The 27272-nt window shown below is 36.3% G+C and overlaps 1 protein-coding gene across 2 annotated transcripts in view; it reads right to left on the bottom strand.

The window, feature by feature from the left end:
* The window catches only part of LOC149779339 (uncharacterized), a 76213-nt gene that overhangs the window by 10322 nt on the left and 38619 nt on the right, over window positions 1–27272 (bottom strand). The window contains exons 4-7 of one of the 2 annotated variants that reach the window (XM_089939955.1): window positions 26583–26655; window positions 24334–24492; window positions 1489–1650; window positions 663–733 (exon numbers count right to left, since the gene is read on the bottom strand). In XM_089939955.1, coding sequence (XP_089796081.1) covers window positions 663–733; window positions 1489–1650; window positions 24334–24492; window positions 26583–26655 — 465 coding nt within the window. The remainder of the gene's footprint in view (window positions 1–662; window positions 734–1488; window positions 1651–24333; window positions 24493–26582; window positions 26656–27272) is intronic. The other variant, XM_089939956.1, reaches the window with a different exon arrangement.

Genomic DNA, 27272 nt, shown 5'->3' with positions numbered 1-27272 from the left:
AATCTGATAGCATGCCAAGTATATTCTTAACCTCTCAACCAATAAATATTATGAGATCATTAAGTACTTGGATATTTCTGGATGATCCAGAGTTCACCATATACTGGATTAGAAGAATTGGGGAAAACACAATGACTGTGCATAGTAACCTTGCACAATCAAAAAAGGTCACTTGATGAATTTGGTTCATTTCAAAAGAATAATCATTGACCAATTCAGACAGTCAGTGATTGGTTAGCACATCTGTATCACATAAAAGGAAAATAAAACTTGCAATTATATTATTTCATCCACATGCAGTGCAGTAAATCTCTTCTTTTGTGAAACTTTGTGACCATTTTGTGCAAATACAGTAGAAGGGGCATCCTGGATGAAACAATGAAAGAGTTCTAGAGGAAAAGATATTCTACTCTACTGCAGTGTTCCTTTAGAAAATGTAAGAATTTGTATGCTGCATTTAACATCAATTTGTTTACAAGCATAAATCTCTTTAAAATATTTTTATTAGTTTGCATATTCATTTTGTGAAGACCAAAGTCTTATCAAAGCCTTTGATTTTTTTCCACTTGACATTCCAATATTTTTTTCTTATTTCAGTTGGTTTTCTAGGTCATTTTAAAAAAGTATAACAAAGAAAAAGACAAAAGGCAGGGAGGACTTACCACAGTTGCTGAGTGGCCAGTGAGGACTGGTGGTCCATATTTCAGCTTTATCTTCTCCCAACATTTGGAGGCTAGAGTCAGTTTAAAAAATCAATTATAGTTTAAGATTCTGTTTTATCATTCATACAACAAATAAAGCTATTTAGGGTTTTCAATCACCTTGAATTTCTATACTGTACTTACCAGGGACTTAAATTTAAAGCAATTACAACAGTGACTGTAAATGCAATAAACATTACCAAAAATACTGATAGGGCATACTGAGCTTGCATTACACTAAAATGGAGGAAACTAACTGATAGGTAGGGACTATGTTACAACAGACAGATGAATTTAACAATATTATATAGTACACTGTGAACAGATCAAATTATGTTCAAGAAAAGTAGCTTCCATTACATCCTACCATCTCACTCAGCAGAGGTGGTGTACCTCAGTAGCAGAGGTGGTGTGCCTCAGTAGCTCATTTGGTAGAGAATCAGATTCACAATCCATGGGTTGTGGGTACGATACCCACCCAGTACAGTCCAAGGCAGCTATATCAATCTGTTCTTGGGAAAGGCACATGGCTCCCACTTCCTTGACATGATACATAATCTGGTACTGACCTAATTAATTTCTTGATCAGACTAAGCCTACAAAATATTTACACTGCAACTATGTCTGCAAGATGAACAACTTGTCAGGACCAGTGGATGAATTAATTTTACCAAACCTGAACATATTAAATCTTTTTACTACAGTGTATGCTTATAACTTAAAGAATTGCTGAGCCATTTCCACTAAGGTCTGAAAATAAACTACAAACAATAAATCAAATGCTTACCAAAAGTAAACCTCCAAAGGTCAGATTTGATATTAAGATCACTCATACCTCCGTAGATCCACATTTGTTCCCGGTGTGTAACTGCTGAGTGGCCATGAAGACCACCTGGTGATCCATCATGACCACTATGTCTTACTGAGATTTGCTCCCATTCTTCTGCATCTGTCAAGGGGATATAATCAAGCATGGACTATTAGTATGCCAAGTACACAGTGTGTTGAGTGTTGTGTGTGTGTGTTTGTGTTTTGGGATTTTTAACATACCTTTAACAATTTTTTGGTCATATCGCTATGATGTCCACAGTGTGGCAGTTTATAGTACACAGACTTCACACAAACTATGTAAATTAAGTAGATGCATTCATGAATCTTTGACAAAAATATCCAATCAACACTATGTCTTGCCAAGTAAGTGTACGGATACTTTGAGGGAATAGTTTTCAAGTTATTACCCAGAAGCCAGTACCAAGGGAATTGTGAAGGACTAAAAATGTAGAAATTAGGGGTGACTTCAGGCTTCTCCACTTTCTGCACTTGTTTGTGTCAACATAGGAAAATTCACTTTGATGAAAAAGAATCATTTCCCTCCCCAACAAAAAATTTAAATCCTACTTGTAGTTTTTGCAATATGGACTTGCATTAAAAACTTTAAATCCTATTTGTAGTGTTTTGATGTACCAACTTTAAAAACTTTAAATCCTACTAGTAGTGTTTTGATGTACAGACTTGCACAAAACTTTAAATCCTACTTGTAGTGTTTTGATGTATGGACTTGCATAAGAACTTTAAATCCTACTTGTAGTGTTTTGATGTATGGACTTGCATAAGAACTTTAAATCCTACTTGTAGTGTTTTGATGTAAGGACTTGCATAAGAACTTTAAATCCTACTTGTAGTGGTTTTTGATGTATGGACTTGCATAAGAACTTTAAATCCTACTTGTAGTGTTTTGATGTATGGACTTGCATAAGAACTTTAAATCCTACTTGTAGTGTTTTGATGTATGGACTTGCATAAGAACTTTAAATCCTACTAGTAGTGTTTTGATATATGGACTTGCATAAGAACTTTAAATCCTACTTGTAGTGTTTTGATGTATGGACTTGCATAAGAACTTTAAATCCTACTTGTAGTGTTTTGATGTATGGACTTGCATAAGAACTTTAAATCCTACTTGTAGTGTTTTGATGTATGGACTTGCATAAGAACTTTAAAACCTACTTGTAGTGTTTTAATGTATGGACTTGCATAAGAACTTTAAATCCTACTTGTAGTGTTTTGATGTATGGACTTGCATAAGAACTTTAAATCCTACTTGTAGTGTTTTGATGTATGGACTTGCATAAGAACTTTAAATCCTACTTGTAGTGTTTTGATGTATGGACTTGCATAAGAACTTTAAATCCTACTTGTAGTGTTTTGATGTATGGACTTGCATAAGAACTTTAAATCCTACTTGTAGTGTTTTGATGTATGGACTTGCATAAGAACTTTAAATCCTACTTGTAGTGTTTTGATGTATGGACTTGCATAAGAACTTTAAATCCTACTAGTAGTGTTTTGATATATGGACTTGCATAAGAACTTTAAATCCTACTTGTAGTGTTTTGATGTATGGACTTGCATAAGAACTTTAAATCCTACTTGTAGTGTTTTGATGTATGGACTTGCATAAGAACTTTAAAACCTACTTGTAGTGTTTTAATGTATGGACTTGCATAAGAACTTTAAATCCTACTTGTAGTGTTTTGATGTATGGACTTGCATAAGAACTTTAAATCCTACTTGTAGTGTTTTGATGTATGGACTTGCATAAGAACTTTAAATCCTACTAGTAGTGTTTTGATGTACAGACTTGCACAAAACTTAAATCCTACTTGTAGTGTTTTAATGTATGGACTTGCATAAGAACTTTAAATCCTACTTGTAGTGTTTTGATGTATGGACTTAAGAACTTTAAATCCTACTTGTAGTGTTTTGATGTATGGACTTGCATAAGAACTTTAAATCCTACTTGTAGTGTTTTGATGTAAGGACTTGCATAAGAACTTTAAATCCTACTTGTAGTGTTTTGATGTATGGACTTGCATAAGAACTTTAAATCCTACTTGTAGTGTTTTGATGTATGGACTTAAGAACTTTAAATCCTACTTGTAGTGTTTTGATGTAAGGACTTGCATAAGAACTTTAAATCCTACTTGTAGTGTTTTAATGTATGGACTTGCATAATAACTTTAAATCCTACTTGTAGTGTTTTGATGTATGGACTTGCATAAGAACTTTAAATCCTACTTGTAGTGTTTTGATGTACAGACTTGCACAAAACTTAAATCCTACTTGTAGTGTTTTGATGTATGGACTTGCATAATAACTTTAAATCCTACTTGTAGTGTTTTGATGTATGGACTTGCATAAGAACTTTAAAACCTACTTGTAGTGTTTTGATGTATGGACTTGCATAAGAACTTTAAAACCTACTTGTAGTGTTTTGATGTATGGACTTGCATAAGAACTTTAAAACCTACTTGTAGTGTTTTGATGTATGGACTTGCATAAGAACTTTAAATCCTACTTGTAGTGTTTTAATGTATGGACTTGCATAAGAACTTTAAATCCTACTTGTAGTGTTTTGATGTATGGACTTGCATAAGAACTTTAAATCCTACTTGTAGTGTTTTGATGTATGGACTTGCATAAGAACTTTAAATCCTACTTGTAGTGTTTTGATGTATGGACTTGCATAAGAACTTTAAATCCTACTTGTAGTGTTTTGATGTATGGACTTGCATAAGAACTTTAAAACCTACTTGTAGTGTTTTAATGTATGGACTTGCATAAGAACTTTAAATCCTACTTGTAGTGTTTTAATGTATGGACTTGCATAAGAACTTTAAATCCTACTTGTAGTGTTTTGATGTATGGACTTAAGAACTTTAAATCCTACTTGTAGTGTTTTAATGTATGGACTTGCATAAGAACTTTAAATCCTACTTGTAGTGTTTTAATGTATGGACTTGCATAAGAACTTTAAATCCTACTTGTAGTGTTTTGATGTATGGACTTAAGAACTTTAAATCCTACTTGTAGTGTTTTAATGTATGGACTTGCATAAGAACTTTAAAGCCTACTTGTAGTGTTTTAATGTATGGACTTGCATAAGAACTTTAAATCCTACTTGTAGTGTTTTGATGTATGGACTTAAGAACTTTAAATCCTACTTGTAGTGTTTTGATGTATGGACTTGCATAAGAACTTCAAATCCTACTTGTAGTGTTTTTTGATGTATGGACTTGCATAAAAACTTTAAATCCTACTTGTAGTGTTTTGATGTAAGGACTTGCATAAGAACTTTAAATCCTACTTGTAGTGTTTTGATGTAAGGACTTGCATAAAAACTTTAAATCCTACTTGTAGTCTTTTGATATATGGACTTGCATAAACACAAAAGAAAGACAAGACAAAAAGAAATTCTCAGTATATAATACTCTGTTAATTTGTAAAGTGAGGAATCAAATACTCTGTAATCTGTTAAAAGATATTCTTACATTGTATATACTCGCTTATAAGATGGGTCCAACTGCAAACTGCACAGAGCCAGATCTCCCATTGCAAAATGCACTGTCAGATCTAGGTCTGTGCAGTTTGTTAGGAGTAATCAGTATAAAAACTACATGAACCCTGACCTGCATGCAAATTATACAATGGCAGACCAGGATTTTTGCTGTTTGCAGTCTGACTGAATTAGATGCTTGTGAAATATCTTTGAAGTGAATGTACTGATTTTACTGGGATATGATTTAATTGCAAAGTTCTTGATTACAGTCTTTAACAATATGGGTAATGATTACTCATTACTTAGTTCTTCAATGTCATAAACAGTATGGCTTGCAAATTTTAAACCAAGAACAGTGATGCCATTTCATGTCTTCTCATCAAATTTACAGTTTTATGAAAATCTGATGCATGATACCCCCCCCCCACTGTTATCTTTATCAGTGTTTATGAATAGCAAGTTATGTGTGCGATGGGTTGTCATTACAACATCAACCCTGTTTGGACAATGAGCTTGAAAGGTCACTGCCAGATTTACATTATCCTATGGAAAGCTTCATCTTTGGTAGCCTCATTTTTTTTTTATCTCTTCTGTCAAATCTTGCCCTAGTCAAATATTATGTCAATTAGAATAACCAGGCATTTTTAATTAGCATGCAATTACCACAACATTTGGTTTCCATAACAATGGATATCATAGTTAAAACAAGAATAAATTATTTATTTAGACATGTTAACCAATAATGGAATACAGTAGTGCCCTTGTACATGAGGAAAATTATAATCATCAGGAAAAATACAGATTACAACTGCCCTGTAACCTTTCTATCTTTCTCTCTCTCCAAAAGCTGTAAATAAAAACAGCTCCAAATATATAATCTTACACACGGAAACAATGTTTAATCTCTCTCACACACACAAACACAGATTCATTCACCAAAAGTAAATAGTCTTTTTTAGTTTTTGTTTTTTTTAAAGTATTTTGATGAGCTTATTACTGTTGTTATGAAAAGAAAAGTTACGCTTAACTTTCTGACAACAACAGGGTCTCATATTGTTGCATACAAATTATCAATAAATAATATGTGTACAGACCATCTTAACACACCATAACATTTACAAAGAAGTATGCTCTGAATACACATGAACACTGAGATAACTGTATCATTTCAGCCAAAATTTGTATGGTCATTTTGTACATTAGTACCATTAGTTCATTAAGTATCAAGTGTCACACAGACCTTGTTCAGGTATGATCCTTTTATTTTTGTACACAGTCAGTACTTCAAAATAATTATTTATTTTACACATAATTTTGCGTACTCTGAAATAAATATTTTTCTGTGTACTCATTTTGACCCTAATATTTGTAGTAACAATGTTACAAACGACATGTACATATTAACTAGCAGCAGAGGGGGCGAACCCTACAACTTTTCGAAAGCCTCCAAATGCCGAAATAAACCCTTTATGGAGGGCTAACCCTACGCCATTGTAAACACAATTGTCGCCGTTGTTGCTGTGTTTTGTTGTCGTCGCCCCCTCTGCTGCTCTCTATAAAACCAATTTATCCAAAAATTTTATCTAACCCGACTCGATACCGTGTCCAAGGATCATGTAAATTTATTGTTATAAATCTGTACAGGGTTGATTGGGCATGACTAAATAAATTTCTAAACTTAGTTATGTTCATGTCGCCGCTGTACCAAGTCTGATGTATATTTCGTAACATGTGTGTATCAACTCCATTAAACACCACAAGGATATTGCAGTTATCCCTAATCACTTTAGGAATTTGTATATCGTTGGGTTACATAAATCACATCAGTGTTTTTGTGCCTGCCTCTGGAAAATATCCTGGCAGGATTTGATTCTTTATCCAAAATCACATCATCATACACGACTAAATTATTAATAAATCCATCAATATCTTCTACAGATGGTGCTTCATTAATGTCAGTTATAAATTCAACAACATCATCACCGTTTCCATTTAACGATTTTGCACTTTCATTAAAATCTTTTAACACTTCGTAGCATCGCTGATCATCTACGAATGGAGCTACCAAATACAATTTGTCCCACTTCATCCATTTCATTATTAAATTTAACAACAACTGCGTCTTACCACTCCCAGATGGGCCAATTATAATCATACAAACAGAATTTGGTAGTGCTGCGTGATGCTTAACTGGTTCTCGTTTCCTTGTAGCAGAAAAGTCAGTGATCTCCATTAGATATATTATAAAAGAATATGGATTTATATTGTGTGAAATGTAGAGCACGTACTCCAACTGCAGACATAACAACCACTACAACAAAAAATAATCGACAAGCGCTTACAGGCAAGTGTGAACGATGTGGTACAAAGAAATTTAAATTTATTTCCCTGACTCTGTCAGGTGGAGCGCTGAAACCAAAGTCAGCTAAAAAAAAAAAAGGAGGTGATATTGCCGCCAAGTTAGGAAAATTACCCGGAACTCTGTGGGCTAAATACCCAGGAGAAAATCATCTTCCAGGATATAATTACTGTGGTCCTGGAACCCGACTTGATATCAGGCTTGATGCCTTAAATCAGCCCAATCCAGGTGAGTATCCGATAAATGCTATCGATAAAGCATGTCATGTCCATGATGTAGCTTACCAAAGTAAGGATGTACAAGATAGGCGGATGTGAAATTAATTCACGCGTTAAATGCCATCACTGATTAATCTTTCAAAGAAAAGTTAGCTAGCTGGTTAATAAAATCTGCAATGAAATCTAAGCTTGTATTAGGCGCTGGTAATTAATTATAATGGAGTCGATTTATTATTCCCCAAGAGGATACTGGAGATTTAGTGCAGCAATTAGTAAACTTGCCAGTGCAGCAAAAGTCACACACGATACTGCTAAAAACTGGTTATCCAAACAGGCAATATGGCAAATTTACCAACCACCGCCTAAACAAATTCACTTTGCACATTTTGATGTTAGTGTGCCAAATGAAGTTCACCAAGCTGATATATTATTTCTACCACATGATACCATTCGTCACAAAACATACAAGTACACGTTAACTGTAGTTGATGTTGCAAGTAGATATAAAGATGTGGAACCATTAGCGACTAAAACAGCATCTGAGGTTGCTTCTGCGTTTGAACGAATTTATCAACGAGGTGGTCTAAGATGGCCACATCTATTACAAGTTGATCCTGGCAAAGAATTTCAAGGCGCAGTATTATCGCTGATGAAACAACATAACGTTACCATCAGGCGAGGACATACTGAAATTCACCGTCATCAGGCAATTGTTGAGTGATTTAATCGAACACTTGCTGAGCAGTTATTTGGATATCAGTATGCAAAGGAATTTATCCAAGACAAGAGATCACGCAAATGGGTTGCAAGATTACCAAGCGTGATAGCTCCATTAAATAATGAAATTACTCAAACAACCAACATGAAACCCGCCATTGTGGTCACTAAAAAACATATACCCGTATGACGTGGTTTTCCAGCACGACCAATACTGGGTGATGTCACTGTGAGATATTTATATGAACCAGGTGAACTTGAAGGTGGTAAAAAAAGAGCGACTTATCCTATCTGGAGCATCACCACACACAAGATATCTAACATAACTAGACCTAGTGGTAGACCAGCAATCTACAGGCTGGATTCAACTGCTCCTCAACGTGGATTCACACGTGAACAATTACAAGTAATTCCCGAAGACACACAATTACCGCCCAAATCACTAAACTAGCACCAAGGGTGCCTGCACCCCGACGTCGATTACACTCAAGACAGGTCAGCATCACATTATCGCGTGTATGACTGCGACTGTTATCTTTTCTGTCTACGGTGAATTGTCTTGGATTTTTATTACACCATAACATTATACAATTACAGCTCGCACAGTGATTATTCTGCTGTCGTTTCAAAGCCATGATAAATTCAGCATCAAGGTCGAAATCGCGATTATTTTTTTTGTCACTCTGTAACTGGCGAGTTTTTTTCTTATTATATCATTGTTGTTTTCATTATCATCAGCCATTGACTCTTCCAAGACAATTCTTCGCAGTTGAGATATTCCTCTGACTCTGGACACAGATAAGTAAACTAAGTTTGACCACTCGATTCGATCATCAACAATCCAAACAACTGTATCAGAAATAGTTAGTCCTTGAGATAAATGTATCATCATTGCGTATCCTAACGTCCACGGGGATTTGTTCATTTTTAGTGCATCTTCAACAACACTGACATCAACTGTGACAATATCATTTAATACTAAATTCTGTTTCCTTGACTGTCCTGGTATATCAACATCTATATTCTGTAGTCGTGTATCAGCTGGTCTATAACACAATGGCACTGGCAACATTGGAAACTTTTCTTGTTGTAATTGAAATAACTGCTGTTGAAGTGTGTCTCTGACTATCTTTCTACTTGCCACTATCAAATCGTTTGGTCTCCATGTTTGCAGAAAGTCACTCATTGAAGTCTCTGAAATTACTTCGCGCATGATTTCACATTGAATTTTATTTGGTTGTAATCTGATTAATGTTTTAAATTCCTTCAACGTTGCATCAAGTGCTCTATGATCATCAGACACTTCTTCATAATAATCTACAAAATCTTTTAACCACAAATGCGGAGATGGACCAACAAAAGGTGGTGGCTGACTGTGATTGCCGCACATTATCAAAGCTGTATTTTTTGTTAGCAGCCAATCCAGGAACAATTTTAATATATCTAACGACACTGTGCCTATTTCATCCAAAATAATATTCTGCAGAATATATTTTGTTCCCATTCAATCTGGAGTCCATACACCACGGCTGTATTTGAAAAAGCTGTGATAAGTGCAAGAATTAACTCCTCATTGTTTCATCTCCCTGGCAAGTCTGTGTGTAGATGTTAGCACAATCATATCTGAATTTCAAAATAATTCAATCGCTCGAGTTGTCTTACCAGAACCACCTGGTCCATTCAAATAAATGGTTTTGTGTCTGGTGATTGGATCATACACAGATGGTGCGTTCAACATTTCTGATAATTCTGATTTGCGATAATTATCCTTAATTTCAACATCAGCGGATTCACAATATCCATGTAACATTTCCTTTTTTATTCTCCACAAACTCCATGATTCGTCGTTGCTTGTAAAACGAGCCAGTGATTCTGAATATCTTTTATTGATATAAAATGAATCTGTTGCAACTCTAACTGCAGTGTCAGGAAATCGATTTATCATTGATAGCAAATTTATAGAAACATAAGCCAGCATCGAAGATCTTAAATGTGTGTATTGAGGTGATTCTCCATTAATATAACTTACAATTGTGCCCAACCATGTTCCGTCGGACAAGAGCGCGTACTCCCGATTACAAAATATATTTCTTGCAGCGGCATCAGCAATAATAAAATTTAATTCAGCATCATCCATAATCAATCGTGAGTGATGTAGTTTATGATCATATGCACCACCTTGAGTAAATTTACCGATTATTCTTCTCCCGAGATCCTTTGCTGTTTTTTCACTATTGCTGAGTTTAATCTTAAGAACTTTAGGAGCTTCTTTAATAATGATATCCATGGGAGTATTTGGACTCTCTTATGCATACTCTTCAATGACTTCATCAAGACTGATACGCTCCGGTGTTGGTAACCAAACCGAAGTCTGCGGTCAATATGATATGATTGCTTCACTGACTGTCAATGATACCAGTATTTGGCTGTCAAGCATATATCGCAATAACACTATTGGTGCCCAATGCTTTTCACTAAAGTGTCTGCCAAACCCAACATAACAGCACAGATGAAGCTCTTTAGCAAATTCAAACGATGTTACACGAGCAAATCCTGTCAGGGAAACATCGGGTAAAGGACCGTTTATAGCAACTCGTGTCATCAAGTTCATGGGATGTCCAAATCTTTTAAAGTATTCATTACACTCGCCCATCCTGAGAAAGCTTCCCAGATAACATGCAATCATATCCACGGAAATCATCTTGCTGTGGTCATATTTAGTATTCCACAAACCGCCGTGTCCATACTCGACACAACTCAATTGTATGTCTTCGAGAAACTCACTTCGGGTTGGCCTCCATGAATTTCTTTCTCTGGCAGTGTGAGTGGCAACACTTGGAACTGTAAAACAGTTAGTTAATAACTGCTCAGTGTTTTCTGAATATTTTTCTGCGAGTTTTTTCATTTGTTGTTGCAGAGACTCCGTCCAGTATAATTCACCGTTAGATCTTACAAATTGATCATACTCACCATCTTTGGAGCTTTTAAACAACCACATCAACACAGGGTCATTTTTACTTATTTGTTTAATAAAATCAAATATATTTCCCGAATAATATTTCACAACATGATCCCGCGGAAATATCGTAACTGCGTTAGTCCAAGCATGAGCGTTATGATCAATGATACTTATTGGAGCTCCGTTCTGATTATATTTCGATTTGGATAACACTTCTTCTGTTATCGTTTTTACGGTTATGGGAAATCTTAATGCTTTTTCTAGCTCGGCAACATTGTTTATTGACGCTCCTGTATCCTTTACTTTTTCAGCCCACGCTGCTATCTTGGAACGTCTTAGATCAGTTAGACCGTTTCCGCGCATTGCATTTTTAAAATGTTCCATTACTTGCTCGGCTACACAATTCAGCCTTGACAATCTCACTGGGGTGAGTTTATTGATTTTTGGTTTTTTATCGGATAGATTCCATAAATGACCGCGGTCACAGGATACGCTCGAGCGTAATATGGTTTATCAATCCCAGTCAGCATTCCTGGTTTGGAATCTTTACTTAACAGAATGGTTTTTCCATTAGCAAGGACAGGGTCATTTTTGTCACGGATAATCCACGTATCGGAATCTGCTTGCATAATAAATTTTATTCTGAAAAAACATTTCTGATTAAGATAATCAATAATTGTTTTCGCTCATGCATCATTCATTGTAGCATCAATGATACCTTCAGTGTCGCATATAATTTTAAATGTAGACCATACGTGAGATGCATCGTCATTATGAAATTCTTTTTTGGCATTCCTGATAATATCAAACAGATCAGTCAGGGCTCATCTCCGCAAGTCAGGGGTTAGTCTGTCAAGATCAAATCTAGAAGCTTTCCTGGTGCCAATGGCAGATAATCTTTCAAACTCCTCCATATTATATTTAAGACAAACGTTTAAATAAGAAATATTATATATATATATAATGAATCAGTGCAAGTGGCTTCAAGTTGGATCTGTTTCTGTTTGTAATAAATCCTGCAGAAAAGAATTCTGCGGGAAACATTCCCAAAGCGTCCAAAGGGGGAGTTTAGGACCAATACCATGTCTGCGATGTGGTGTTGGGGTCAGGGGTAAAACACAGTTATGTGCAAGTTGCGGGGGAAAGAGATACCGTGAACTTAAAAGATATTATAACAAAAAAAAATAACGATGTTGCGCTAAAATGTGAGCGCAATTATTTAACTAAGTTTTCAGACAAATTATAAATTAGACAAATACATTATTATATAAATGAGCCAAGAATTTGTCCCACATCCTATAATAACAAACTACGAAGTGAATCGTGAGGGAATAGTCAGAAATTTAGGTTAAAACAACCAGTTGGTGTTGTTAGTAATGCTGGTTATCTTAGATTTACTGTTGGGAAAAAGAGGTATCACAATCACAGGGTCGTGTTTGAAGTATTTAACGGAGAGATCAAAGACGATCTTGTAATTGATCATATTAACAACAACAAATTTGATAATTCCATTCAAAATTTACAGGCTATCACATCTAGTGAAAATTCTGCACGAGGCAGTACCGGTAAATTTGTAAAAATTCCCAGAGCTGTCGGATCTTTCAACATAAGTACCAGTGAAGAAAAAATATTTCACTCAATGAACTCAGCTGCCAAGTATTTCGGTATTGACCCGCAGGGGGTACGACGTGTGGCAGATAAAGTGACCAAATCTGCCCTCTCAAAAACATATAGACAAAAAATTATTTTTCATTATTTACTTCACTAAAACCCTGAAGTTTTTTAATGTAAATGGGAAATAACTCTGTTAAGCATATCTCATGCAATTAGTTCCCTCCCTTGCACAACACTCCTTGAGATTGTGCAATACCCAGAGCGGTATACAATTATTTTTTTTACAATTGCATCACAGTCTATAACACTTCTGCGTTTACGAGTACAGGTATTTTTCATAAGTAATATGAATTCTGTGTTAAAATTTAAATTCAGTGTTTAAAATCCAGTTCAGAAATTAAATTTAGTTCTGAAATGTTTTAGAACTTGTTAACTGTCTGTCAGTAGTTACCTATATGATAATTTTTAAACCCTGTATTATCAGATGTGACCGTGGTACAGTGGTAAAGCGTTTGACTCTCGTCCCGACTTTATCAAATGCCATGTTCGAATCTCGTCACGGACATACTGTCGATGGTCCCAATTTATAGGGTTTTATAATAAAATGGGGGCTCCAGCAGGGGCCTTGTGTACATATCTCCTCCACGTTGAATCGTGGAGGTGTGTTTTTCACCCCTAGGAATTCGATTTGGGGGGGTATGTACACAAACAGTTTCACTTTCGCTTTGGAGCCCCCAAAAATAAACAGTAACCATGGATGCAGAAAGCTCTACGTCACATGGGTCAAAAAGAATGCAGCCATTGACTCTGTCACGAGGATGCCGAGAAGCCATAGAAAATCAAGGAAGTAAAAAAAGACAGTCTGAAAGGACCTCGTGAAACACATAGGCCAGACCTATGATTGAAAACCACTGATCATGGTTGCTGTTTATTTTTTTCTTTTAAATATATAATATTTATAAATATATGAATTACGAAAATATCAATGATGTGATTGTTGCTATTAAAAAATTAGAAGAGCGCGGATTTAATATATCACTAAATCCTGAAACAATTATGTCCGATTTTGAATCACTACATGAAGCTAAATGCGCAGGGTGTTATATTCTTCCTGCTCAGTACCGATTTATAAAGATGATCCAAACGAGTTTATATAAATCGCTGGCTACAGTAGAAGCACAAATAAATGAATTTGTTTCATTGTCTCATGCAATTGAAAAGATTAGGTTGGAATTAGCTCAAGAATATGAAACAACGAAGATAATAAATACTCATGAAAGGAAGTTGAAAAATTGTATGTCCCTTGATGAAATCAAGGACGAGGAAGTAAATACCTCACCTTGATTTCATCATCCTTGATGAAGTAAAGGTGATTTGATCATCAAGGATACCTACAAATGAAACTGAAAGTAAAAAAAATGATATATTTTTTTTTACTTGCATCAGTCTGAGTTAGATAATATTTCCCTTAATCGATAGGGTTTAATGCAGGAGTGCACGTAATTGAGAATTTGATCTCTGTCGCATACAATTGAAATAATATGCTCGTGTCTGAGACTATCTAACTGTTGCTGTGTTAGTAAGAAGTCTTCGTCTCCGTATTTGTCAATAATGAATTTAACGTTAATTTCTTCTTGTGCAAACACAGCCCTAACTGCTTGCTCGAGCGCTTGTTTGTCATACACGAAAACATTTATGTGGTGGTACATATAGATTTATGGATCTAAGATCTAAATACGCGTATATATTCTAAAATTTGATGTATACCGCAATGTGCGATCACAATATGATCTTTTTTAGTCGCTGTAGTTGCATATCAGTCAGTATAAAATCATCATTACTGTATTCATCAACAATTATTTTTTCCGGGGTAACTTTTCCGGTACTGACAACTTCATCAAGAAATTCTTTGTTATGTATGAAACATTTTACGCAGTGGTACATATAGATTTATGTATCTAAGATGTAAATACGTGTATATATTTTAAAATTTGAGATATACTGCAGCACGCACTCACGATATGGTGTTTTTTAGTTGCTGTAGTTGGTTATCAGTAAGTATAAAATCGTCATCACCGTGTTCACCGACGACTATTATTTCTGGGGTAACTTTTCCGGTACTGACAGCTTCATCAAGAAGTTCTTTGTTATGTATGAAACATTTTACGTGGTGATACATTATATAATACTTGCTTGATTAATTGTGAAATCGTAAACGATTTTTCAGTAAAAAAATATATTTTTTTTTTGCTTTTTACTAAATTCGCATGATTTTCACTAGTAAATTACCTTTCCAAATTGAGAAATTGGTCGATTTCTATGATTTTTACTAGTAAACACCCTATCAAAATTAGCAACTCGGACAGTGTGCACAAAATATATATAAAATAAAATATTTTTAAGATTTCACTAGCAGATTAATATGTAGTGTTTCATTCCGTAAATCAAGAAGGTGAGCGCTCTGGTCTGTCAGCACGAAATTTATTCTGGTCAGCCACGGATTATGACATCGTAGATAGACTGAATTGATCAGCTCTTGCACAATCAGATATCCAGGTGGTACATCTTTCGGAGTAAATGAATAAAGAACAAATCCTTGCTGGGCTTGATTTGATACTGTCATGTCCGTGCTGTAACTGCCATCAATGACATCACACACAAGATTTACCGCGACCACTTCAGTTATATTTACGATGCCTGGAGATACATGTCGGCCTTGCCCTTCGGGGTCATTGTTATGTCTGAGGATAGTTGCCGGTGGTAGTGATCACCTGTGTTGTGCAAGTATGTCATCAAAGAACTTATTGATTAGATCGCGGACTGATTTTTTCAACTCGGCTACATGATACCAGGGAAGTTTAAAATTTGGTAGAATCGCCTCTGGAATTCTAAAGAAGTTTAAAAATTGTTGCTTATATTTGGTTATGCCATCAACATGATCGATTATCGCCTGAATTAATCGCTGGTTAAAATATTCCATATCGTATGCGAGCTGATTTAACATCTCAATTTGTTTAATAATTTCGCTGCGTAGTGATGAATCAAAAATATGTTTTTGGAAAAGTTGCCGTAGTTGCTGTAATTGTTTCTTATGCTCTTCATCAATGAATTTGAAGTAATGATTGATCTCATCTAGGCGTATATTAAAGTATTTAGCTGTTCCTCTTTGGAGATCCCGTTCATAAGTAAAATACCATACGATATTATCCTTACTGTGAAATTAAAAATATTTCCCAACGTTGCGTTTTTTAGCTGAATTAAATTTTCCTTGTATATTGGTAAAACTCCGTGATATGACTTATTATCAGTGACATAGTCAGACTTTTTAGGTTCTGGTGGCATTGGTGGCGCCCCAGGTGGAATTTCAGGCCATCCTAACACTGTTCTGACTGAACTATTGTATATATCCACGGCGTAGTCTGGAGTGCTTATTTCGATGGCAGAAGACAGTGTTGGCTCAAGAACAGTTATTGTTATCTTAGATTCCTTTGTTGTGATATTTTTTATTCGACGTTGTAATTCCTCATTGATTTCTTCGATTTGATAAGACCCGGTTGGTAACCCAATGACGTTCCAGTCTGGTGTACCATCGGGTTTATTTTTATATGCAAACACAAACGAATTATTTGCTGGCAATCCACCAAACGGTTTTGATCTGATATTGGGCCAACTGTGATATACTCGTAATTGTGCTAACGCGATCTCGTTTACTGGAATCGCAGTTGGAAAATTAATACTGAATTCTGGTTTAGTTGAGGTTACTGTTATTAAAGAAGTTCGTTTCAGGCTTGTATTTGCGACTATCTGTTGAAGTAATTCCGTCATTATTTATCTTTTGTTGCTTCAAATAACCAGTGTAGTCTTCATACATCTTTGCCATTTGCGCGAATTCAGAATCTGATGTTGTATCGTCGAGACTGGATGATATCAGCGACGACAATTTCGAGTAGGTGCTCGTGGCCGCATTGTTTAACTTTTCATATTCGTGCAATTTTGTTAGCGCGCATGAGGATATTTTTTTCGCGATAATATTAGCAACGCCTGCAATTGTCGTTGATGTTGAAACTGTAATTGTGACCGTGATTGCAGTTGTCACTGGTGTTAGCGCTGATAATAATACTCCTGAGGATGCAACTAACGCGGACACTGAATACACTATTGTGTCTAGGATGATTATACGTCGCTTGTATTTTTTTACCTTTGATGTACATTTGTTAATAGTATTTTTTAACTCTGACTGCCATTCGCGTACTTGATCATATCTGTATTGTTGCGCATCTGCCATCGTTGTCGTTGATGCCGCCATTGTTGACTTCATTAATGCCATTTTATTATTTTACGCAGTAACCAATTGAGGCGTTTCAGCTACGAATTCCAAACACCACCAGTAAGATGTTGCGGTTAATTTCTTGTCGGCGGATTCCAGTATAAATGTTTCTTCGGTTCCGCTATTTAATATGATAGTTACAACCCCAGAAAACTTATCGGTGGAATGTCTCCAGGGATACGTTGTGAAGATTTCAAATTTAGCAGCACTGAACACAGACAGTCTATACACTCCAGTAACTGCTGCGGTATATTTGATAGTATTATTTTGTTTAGACCATGTTGCGAATCCAGATGATACTGTGTATACTATGTTGGTAATATGCCCGGCAGTTACTCCAGATGGGATTTTAATCAAACTGGTTTTATTAACGATCTCAGGAATCCCCGCTACGATATCTTGCTGTGTTTGTTTGATCGTGTCAATGTTGGTCTTGATATCAGAAAGTTTTATGTCAACGGTGTGCGGAGTACCAAAGAATTCCTCTGCGGTTTCATTAGTTTTTTGAAAGTTTCTTCGAAGTCTTGCAAACGCGTTTATGTGAACATTATACTCGGCTCGCAACGTGGATAATTTACCGTCAACGGTGTCAACATAATTTTTCGTCGCGGTATCTTCCGGGGATGTTGGATCTCTCAACACGGTTATTTTGTTACCGTTCATGCTGAGTTCACCTGTCATTGTATCACCGGTCTTTTTTACTGAAACTTTCTGCATATCATCTCGCAGCGCCGCAATTGATATCAGCGAATCTCTGATTTTTCCGCTGTCAGTGAACACAGGGATGTTACCCGGAGTAGCTCCAATAACCCTACAAATTATTTCATGCCATTTGATATCGCTGGTTTTTAGTTTTCCGTATCGGTCCTGAAAAATAACAACCTCATCTGGGTCTGTCCCGGTCAGACTTAAAAGATTATCGACTTCATCTTTGGTCGCATATTTTGATAAATCTATATCAGCGCGCTTCACTTTTCTGTTGAGAAGAGATCTTCCGTAAATATCAACCATTATTTAATAGGAAACTGTTTAAATCGACCCGTGATATACTCGTGCACGACTTTATGAGGTGGTATGGTTGACGCTGATATCGCATTGAGAACATTCAATACTTGTTGACCACATATCGGAGGATCAGTTAGTGTTTGTGTTGGTAGCGTTGAGTACCAAACATTTGTCCCTGACAAAGTCAGGGGGATGTCTTTTGTATATTTTAGAATTTCAACTGGCAGTGCTAACCCATACGAATCGAAATAGATAATTCCACGTGGATGTATCGCATAAGCAACCCAGTGAGTTCCTGGACCATTGCTGTTATCAAGATTAATAATTCTGGGTTCTGGATTATTCAATTGTTGTGGTAATTGATCTCGCATAAAGACGCCTCTGAAATTTTTTATATTTAATTGTTTAACAGCATTGAGCAAATCAAAATTTGACATCGGTGTAAAAACACTTTGTGTTTTCAAAACCGTTTTGATACCATGAGGGCGGAGTTCCTGAAAGTCTTAGCCCGCGTCCCTTGTTCTTTTTGTATCCTTTTCCAGTCGCCTTTTGTAGTGCCATTCCAGCAGCGGTTCCAACAGCTCCTAACGCGGCAGCTTTAGCGACAGCTGGGGCAGCAGCAGCTATCAGTGCTGGTATTGCTGCGAGAAGAGGAAATATACCACCGGTTTTAATCATGCCTTTGACCGCGGATGGAGAAAAATCAAGCTGAGTCCCAGTCTTTGATTGCTTTGCTTTATTAAAGTGATTAAGTTGTGTTTTAGTCAACTATAACTTGTTTGGACCTCCAGTAATCTGATCGTGTTTTAAAATTATTTTCGCCCCACATGTGCTCGCGTTTTTCGATTGTAATTTCTTAGCCTGACCAGGAGTCAGAGTGACATTAACGTGACTGTATGACATTTTATTTAGATTGGATTGATCTAACTGTTTACAAGTTTTTGAAAACATTACATATTTCCACTGGTGCATCAATGATTCTCATTCGACCACTAATACCTTCAAGCAACATTGCCTTATCGCTGAGGATGACCACGATTGCTCTATAGGGACCGTGAACACCTGCCACGCCAACAGGATCAGGAACTGGTAACATGCCAACACGAGCTCGGAGGTGAATATCAACAACAGACTGCTTGGATAAGTCAAGATGCTCCAGTGAAAAGTAATAAATCGGGTACAAGTTTGTGAAATCAAACTGTGATATTTGCGTGCCAGTATCTATATGTGTTACGCGACAAGAATGTCAGCCAGCGATGATATGCGCGCGACACACGATTATTTGCAAAACTTAATGATATATCTTCGGATGGTTCTTGCTGGCTGTTTATTCTCAACGAAACCTCAGTAACGTCAATTTTGTCAAATATCATATCAGACTTTAGCTGATTACCCGTCCGACTAACATCCTGCAGCGCAATAAAGATATGTCGTGGTGCAGAAACTCCCTGTTGTGATGCTATATGCCAAGTAAACACATCCCTGACTTGACTTTGGACGGTATCCGTGGTTACTGTAAGCCACAATAGCAATGATTTACCGCCTTGATTCATAAAAGAGAGCAGTCGCGGTTCTTCTGTGACTGATGGAGTCAATACCGGCATCCACAGTGAAAGTTTTGTTATTCTTACTATACCAGGATCACCAGCACCATCTCCTCGCCAGATCGCATCATCGTCGCCGGCTTTTCTATGAAGCACAACTGTGTGTTTAGCTCCAAAGATGACTTTTCAGACATCTCTCCAAAATCCAAAGATGTGAGAGAGTGGAATCGCGCATGAAAAATTTCTGGTAACTCCTGACAGCATTGCTTGGCATGTTGCAAATCCCAAGTTGTAAGTTGCGCTAGTACCCAAAACTACCGGCTCCACATCTGCGTCTTGCGCAGCGTTTGAGGTTTTATTTGGTATTCTCATAGTATACTGAATATGATCAGCGCTGTTGGTAATATCTTTAGCAAACATCATTGATGGACCAGATGATCTTGTAAAGTCGTCAGAATATCTCGCTAGACCAATTACTGTTGTGGCAACATCGACATCTTTCTGATTCGATATTTTTTCCATCAATCATGTAGGTGGCGCTGCTAAACAATGCCATAATCCCGCTGTTGACAAAACCAACTCGGACATTGTTATCGTAGTTAGTACCATCCGCCTTTACAAGATCGCCTTCTACTTCAATAAACACCTCAGATGGCAAGAAATATCTACTTGTATCGTGAACTCGAAGTTCAATACGCCCTCGCTGATTTGGATCTCGTGCATCGTAGGAATAAAATTGATAATCACGCACCGATTTGGCTCTGGGGACCGGCGCATCTATATCAAATGCTATATCGGATATCGGTTTAAACATTTTATACTACTGCGTGTGATTTCAAATGGATGACAGTCCACTTCCTGATATTAAATTTGCTGTGATATTTCTTTGCGCGTCAGATTCCAGCGCAGCTAGTTTTTGATTTGCGGCTTGATTTATTATTTTACTAACCTCCGCAGGCATGGTTTCAGTGCTTGGCAATTTCACCGGTTTGCGTTTAAATAGTCGCGTTAATCTTTCCTTGATTGCTGAGAGTGCTTTGCCAGCAGCGCTAACAATTGCCCCAGGGGCTTTTTCACCAACAACATTAATGGCCTTCATTGATAATTGTTTTGCAAGAGGACCCAATTTTGGTGCTAACCCCGCAAATAATTTTGAGCGGTATCGGCAAGTCCGTCTCCGTAAGTTGCACTATAAATCGGTAATCGTGAGTTTACTGCTCTGACCTGCATGGGCGCATAGTGACTGTTGTACATAACCATATTACGTTATTTGTTGTTATATATCCAATCGTTGTGACTTTAGTCACTATGATAATCGATAAGTTCATCGACGAGTTCTTGATATATGTGAGCATCCATGACACCGCCTTGAAATAATCTCCGGCAAATATCAGCGGCTTCATTAATTATTTCCGGCGAGTTATTTCCGGCACGTCTTCCTCCGATGAGAACTTCTAGCCGGGACACATCACTGAAAATATTATCAGGGCAACGAATTCCAAAACCGCTGCCAGTGGGCGGTGGATTTCGATCAGTCTCATCCTCAGTAGACGATTCCCGACCCCAGAGTTGTCCCCGCAAGGTATCAGTACGAACGGGATCTCGAGTTTTTTTTACCATATAGTTGAATTCGAGGCCATGGCGGAGCTTGAGGAGGAATAACTGGGGAGGGTGATGTTTGTTGCGGAGTCATCGTTGGGGAAATGGAGGGAGGTGATGCTTGTGAGCCAAATAATAAATCAAAAGTTGGCAACAAAGATGTATCAGGTACGTCTGTGTGTGGTACTACTATTGTTTTTTCTGGTGCTTTGTTTTTTTTTGTTGTGATTTCTTCTCTGACGGCGCAGGAAGTGAAAGAGTCGTAGGGGTTTTTTTTCTGTTTTTTTTTCTTCCTTCTCTTTTTGTCGCTGTTGTTTTTCTTCCTCCCTTTCTTTTTGTTGCTGTTCTTGTTTTTCTTCCTTTTGTCGCTGTTTTTCTTGCTGCTGTTCTAGTTTTCTTTCCTTTTGTTGCTGTTTTTCTTGCTGTTTTTCTTCCTGCAGTTCTTTCTTTTCTTTAGTATATTCTTTCATTCCGTTAGTAAAAAATGGATAACCAACATCCGTTTTGTCTATGGTGTAATTATTTGTAGCTATTTTATACAACCAATCACCCCAAGTATCTTTCTTTACATTCTTGATATACTCGGGTTTTAAAAATTGATCTCTACGCTGATGACTTTCGGCGGCAAACCTACCAAAATCAAACCTACTGCGGGCATCCGTCAAATTAATTTCCTCGATTCTTCTTATACCCTCTTCGGTAAATCTTTCTCGGAGATCAGTCACTTTTTTTATATCAAATTGCGTAGCGGATTCTTCTCTTAATACTTGAATAAGACTTTTTCCTTCTTCGGGGACCCTGACAGCAGTTAAAACCTTTTCAGTGACTGCAGTGACAGACTTAAATAACTCCTTTGCTTCAGCTGCGTATTCAACTTGTGCTTGTTGTTGTAATTGCACATCTTTTTTAAACTTTTTCTTCACCAGGATATATTTTTTAAGTGCTTCTTCTCGCTCCCTAGACAGCCTAGCTGTGTAAGATTCTGAGTGTACCATTATTTGGTATAAGTAATTTTTAATTTATAGCGGTGTTGGGTTTGATAAAATTTTTGGATAAATTGGTTTTATAGAGAACAGCAGAGGGGGCGACGACAACAAAACGCAGCAACAACGGTGACAACTGTGTTTACAACGGCGTAGGGTTAGCCCTCCATAAAGGGTTTATTTCGGCATTTGGAGGCTTCCTAAAAGTTGTAGGGTTCGCCCCCTCTGCTGCTTAACTACATGTTTGAATGCAACTTGGCTGAGCATTTGGAATGTCAGGGCCTGACCCTCTCTCATTTTCTCTCTCTGGGTGATGATTATCTACAATATTAATTGCTCCAACTATCAGCTTTATATTCTCAAAGTCTTATAAAGTATAATAATTTTTGTTGTATTTTTGTTTTTCTCTATACAGAACATTATATATTAAATACATTATATATTAAATTCTGTAAACATGATGTGATCACACTGCCCTTGTTCTTAATGAAAATCAACACTGTCAAAATGACAATGAATACAAATACTTTACACTTATTAAACATCTATGCAAATGCCAAAAAAAGTAGTGCCAGTAAATACAAATGACAGAACAAATAGCACCAGTAAATACAAAATGACAGAACAAATAGTACCAGTAAATACAAATGCCAAAAAAGTAGTGCCAATAAATACAAATGATAGAACAAATAGTACCAGTACATACAAATGACAGAAAAAATAGTACCAGTAAATACAAATGACAGAACAAATAGTTGTTGATGTTGTTGTAGGGTTTAATGCCATTTTTCAGCACATGATAGGCTATACATGGCGGCCAGTATTAATGGTGGAGGAAGAACCCGGGAAAACCCCAGAAAGAACAACCGACCCACGAGAAGCTACTGGCAAGCTTTCTCACATACCCACATTGGCTGAATCTGAGATTCGAACCCACGCAGACAGAGGTGAGATGGCAGTGAACCATAATGGAGAGCGCTTTAGACCACTAAGGGCCCCAGAACAAATAGTACCAGTAAATACAAATGACAGAACAAACAGTACCAGTAAGCAGGGATAAAATATTAAAATTTTTTTTCAGTTTATTCAGGTATTAGCTAAAAACTTCAAAAGGGTCTTGCCAATCTGATTGCTGGAAACAGTAATGAAGCAAGAAATTAAATTATTACAAGATAAGCATGATTTAACTAAAACAAATTACTGACTTTCTGGACATCATTACTATCAGTTTTATTGGCAGATGCTAAATTCCAAGCATTTATTGAAAAATATTGGGTAAAAGCATTCAATGGCACTTTCAGTTGCCCAATTTCAACCATTTCAGTCAAACTGTACAATATATAGTCTTTTACAAAATGAAAGGGAACAAATATTCTCGTTAAAATTTTTTATGCAAAGTCTAACTAATATTTGCTAAATGTCATAAATGAAAACATCAAGAGGTTATTTGGTATAATAAAATCTGCTACTGCATAATCCTGGATACTGTGAACACCTTATATAACCCTTTAAATCCATGTACAAAAAGACGTAATACTATGTTATGTCACATTTGTCACTACAATTAAAGTCTTATGCAACAGCAGATCTGAGTCTGTGCAGTTTGCAGTTGGACTCGACTTATAAGCAAGTATATATAGTACCAACAGAGCTAGGTTAAACCATATAATCTCACACCCAGATAGGACAAATACAACCTCAAACCCAGATAGGACAAATATATCCTCAAACCCAGATAAGACAAATGTTTCTGCACTAACATCATCCCCTTCTTCATGCAACATGAAATCATGCATTATTGGTATCTGTAAATAATGAGAGACACTGAAAAGAACTGCCTCTTGGAAAAAAATGCAAAATGTGCCAGTGCTACCTTGGCATCAGAAAACATGGCATTTCATCTATTTTTTTCATCTATTTCAATGATAACAACAATAACAACATCTACAATATCATTTTGTTACATACCTAAATGATAAGTCCACAGTTCTGAGCTGGATCCTTTAATATCAACAAATCCACCATACACATACATGCAACCATTATAAATGACTGCACTATGGTATCTACGGACACATGGCCTCTCACATCCTGGATCAAGACAGATTTTTCTGATGTATTCCAGATCTGCAAGGGAAAGTAAATACATTCTTTTCATGAATATATTTCTGAAGTTCTGCACATTTAACACATATATTAATACACTTAATAATTAGACAGATAAAACAGGGAAAGATACTAAGCCAGATATTAAAAGGGACCAAACAAATCCATCAATTTATTAATCAAAGAACACATGCAATATATTTATATATGCCTGTACTTGCACCATGCATTTGCAACTCCTGGCTGAAATCAAAGTCCAAGGTACCCAAAGAAGAAAATATTAAAAATGTCTGATCATAATTTACTTATGCAGTGTATTTTTTGATTAATAGATTGATGGATTTATTTGGTCTCTTTTAATTTACTTATGCACTAGTCCCTTGTCTTATAAGACCATAGTGTAATTTACTTATGCAGTAGTCCCCTATTTTACAAGACCATAGTGTAATTTACTTATGCAGTAGTCCTCCATTTTATAAGACAATAGTGTAATTTACTTATGAAGTAGTCCCCTATCTTACAAGACCATAATGTAATTTACTTAAACAGTAATCCTCCATTTTATAAGACCATAGTGTAATTTACTTATGCAGTAGTCCCCTATCTTATAAGACCATAGTGTAATTTACTTATGCAGTAATCCTCCATTTCATAAGACGTTAGTGTAATTTACTTATGCAGTAATCCTCCATTTTATAAGATCATAGTGTAATTTACTTATAATTTACTTATGCAGTAGTCCCCTATCTTATAAGACCATAGTGTAATTTACTTATGCCGTAAACCTCCATCTTATAAGACCATATTGTAATTTACATATGCAGTAGTCCTCTATCTTATAAGACCATAGTGTAATTTATTTATGCAGTAGTCCCCTGTCTTATAAGACCATATTGTAATTTTCTTATATGTCCACCTGTTCTAAGACCATCAATTCTGAAACTGAAAGATTGTTTTAAAAGAGGGATAAGTTCTAGATGATAAGAATATAGTGGCTTCTCACTAAGGGGCTGCATCTCTTGAGAGGGACCTTATAAAGAGGGGAACTATATTCTCATTCATGTAATACATTCTTGTAAACAATTTAGTAGCTTCTATAAAAAATCAGTTACTGGCATCCAGATTTCATTGTTCTTAAAAGACTCCTGTCAGAGAAAATTATACAGTTGATCTACCTTGGGCCTGCTGAAATACTCAAAATGAAAGCAACTGAATGTCCATTTCAGAAGTAAATTGTTGAAACTATTAAGACACTTTGCAGAACAAGAAGCAGACCCAAACAAGAAAAGAAAAAACCTGCCTGCATTTCCTCATATGCCAAGAATTCTTATATACAGTACTCTACTCACCACTGAGAAAAGTTGAAGTTTGGTTACTTCTTTTTATGGGATGACAACTATATCATCATTCAAATCACATACCATATTTATCTGATGAAAAGACCATGCTTGATGGTAAGTACATACCCTTGAACAAATTGGCAACAAATTATTTACCACAGACAACACTGTCTGAAAATAAGCCCACTGATACTTGTTGAAAAATGTATTGTGCCATCCGCCTGGCCTTATCATGGGAAAAATACTGTGCTTTTTCTTCTTCCCAGTATTAATTATGGCAATACTCCACTACTTACTTATAAGAAGCTCCAAAAGTTGACCAAAATTTTTTGTATCGCTGTCCTTATTCTTACAATCATTTACTGAATTCCATCAAATAATTCTTGAATTATTCTGCTTAACACCCCACCTCCATTATGACTGACTAGGTAATTATGCAATCAAGACAAGTGATCTTACCTGGGTTGATTATCCATAGGGATGACTCAGTAAGACAACTGCCAAACTTCCCACTTCCATTATGACTGACTAGGTAATTATGCAATAGAGACAAGCGACCTTACCTGGGTTGATTATCCATAGGGATGACTCAGTAAGACCATTGCCAAACTTCCCACCTCCATTATGATTGACTAGGTAATTATGCAGTCAAGACAAATGACCTTACCTGGGTTGATTATCCATAGGGATGACTCAGAAAGACCATCACCAAACTCACCACCTCCATTATGACTGACTAGGTAATTATGCAGTCAAGACAAGTGACCTTACCTGGGTTGATTATCCATAGGGATGACTCAGTAAGACCATCACCAAACTCCCCACCAAACAGCAACAACACACTCTGGAAGATAGAAAGCCAGGTTGTAATTAATGATTGCATAGCCTATCTCTATTTCAAATTTATTTTCATTACTATACCAATTATGTTTCTTATATATTTCCCTAATTTTCTACATTTTTCATGAAAGCCAGAGTATTAGTTATAAGTTCAGATATACCAAGACTATCTTATTTTCATTTGGCACTAACTTGGACACTGTATATCACAAAATCAACATAATTATGTAATACTTCATTTTCTGGAATAGCCGCATCTGAGTGAAGTAGATAATATTTTGATTGCAAATGACCTTTATGAGCCAGTACAAATCACAGCTGTATGCTATCATCCTACACAAAAGCCAAGAGAGTGAACAACTCAGTAAAGATCTTACTTTCTGTTTATACTTAATGATGCTTTGTGCTGAATGCAAGTAACATTTTTCACAGTTCTGCATATCTTCAGGTGAAATAAGAGAAAATAAATAATGATTTTGTTGGGAACTACAATGAGATGCAAAACAAATACATTGGCTCAATTAGAATAGTCACACATACACACTGAAGAGATGTGAAAAGTTGCACCTACTTAATTTTTACTTTTTCTGTATCTGTAAAGTTTGGATGCATTTACTTCAG

Source organism: Sinohyriopsis cumingii, chromosome 17 (assembly GCF_028554795.1).
Source record: "Sinohyriopsis cumingii isolate HCF-2022 chromosome 17, ASM2855479v2, whole genome shotgun sequence".
Classification (NCBI taxonomy): domain Eukaryota; kingdom Metazoa; phylum Mollusca; class Bivalvia; order Unionida; family Unionidae; genus Sinohyriopsis; species Sinohyriopsis cumingii.
Note: the sequence above shows the minus strand (reverse complement) of the source record. Positions and strands in the feature narration are given on the sequence as shown.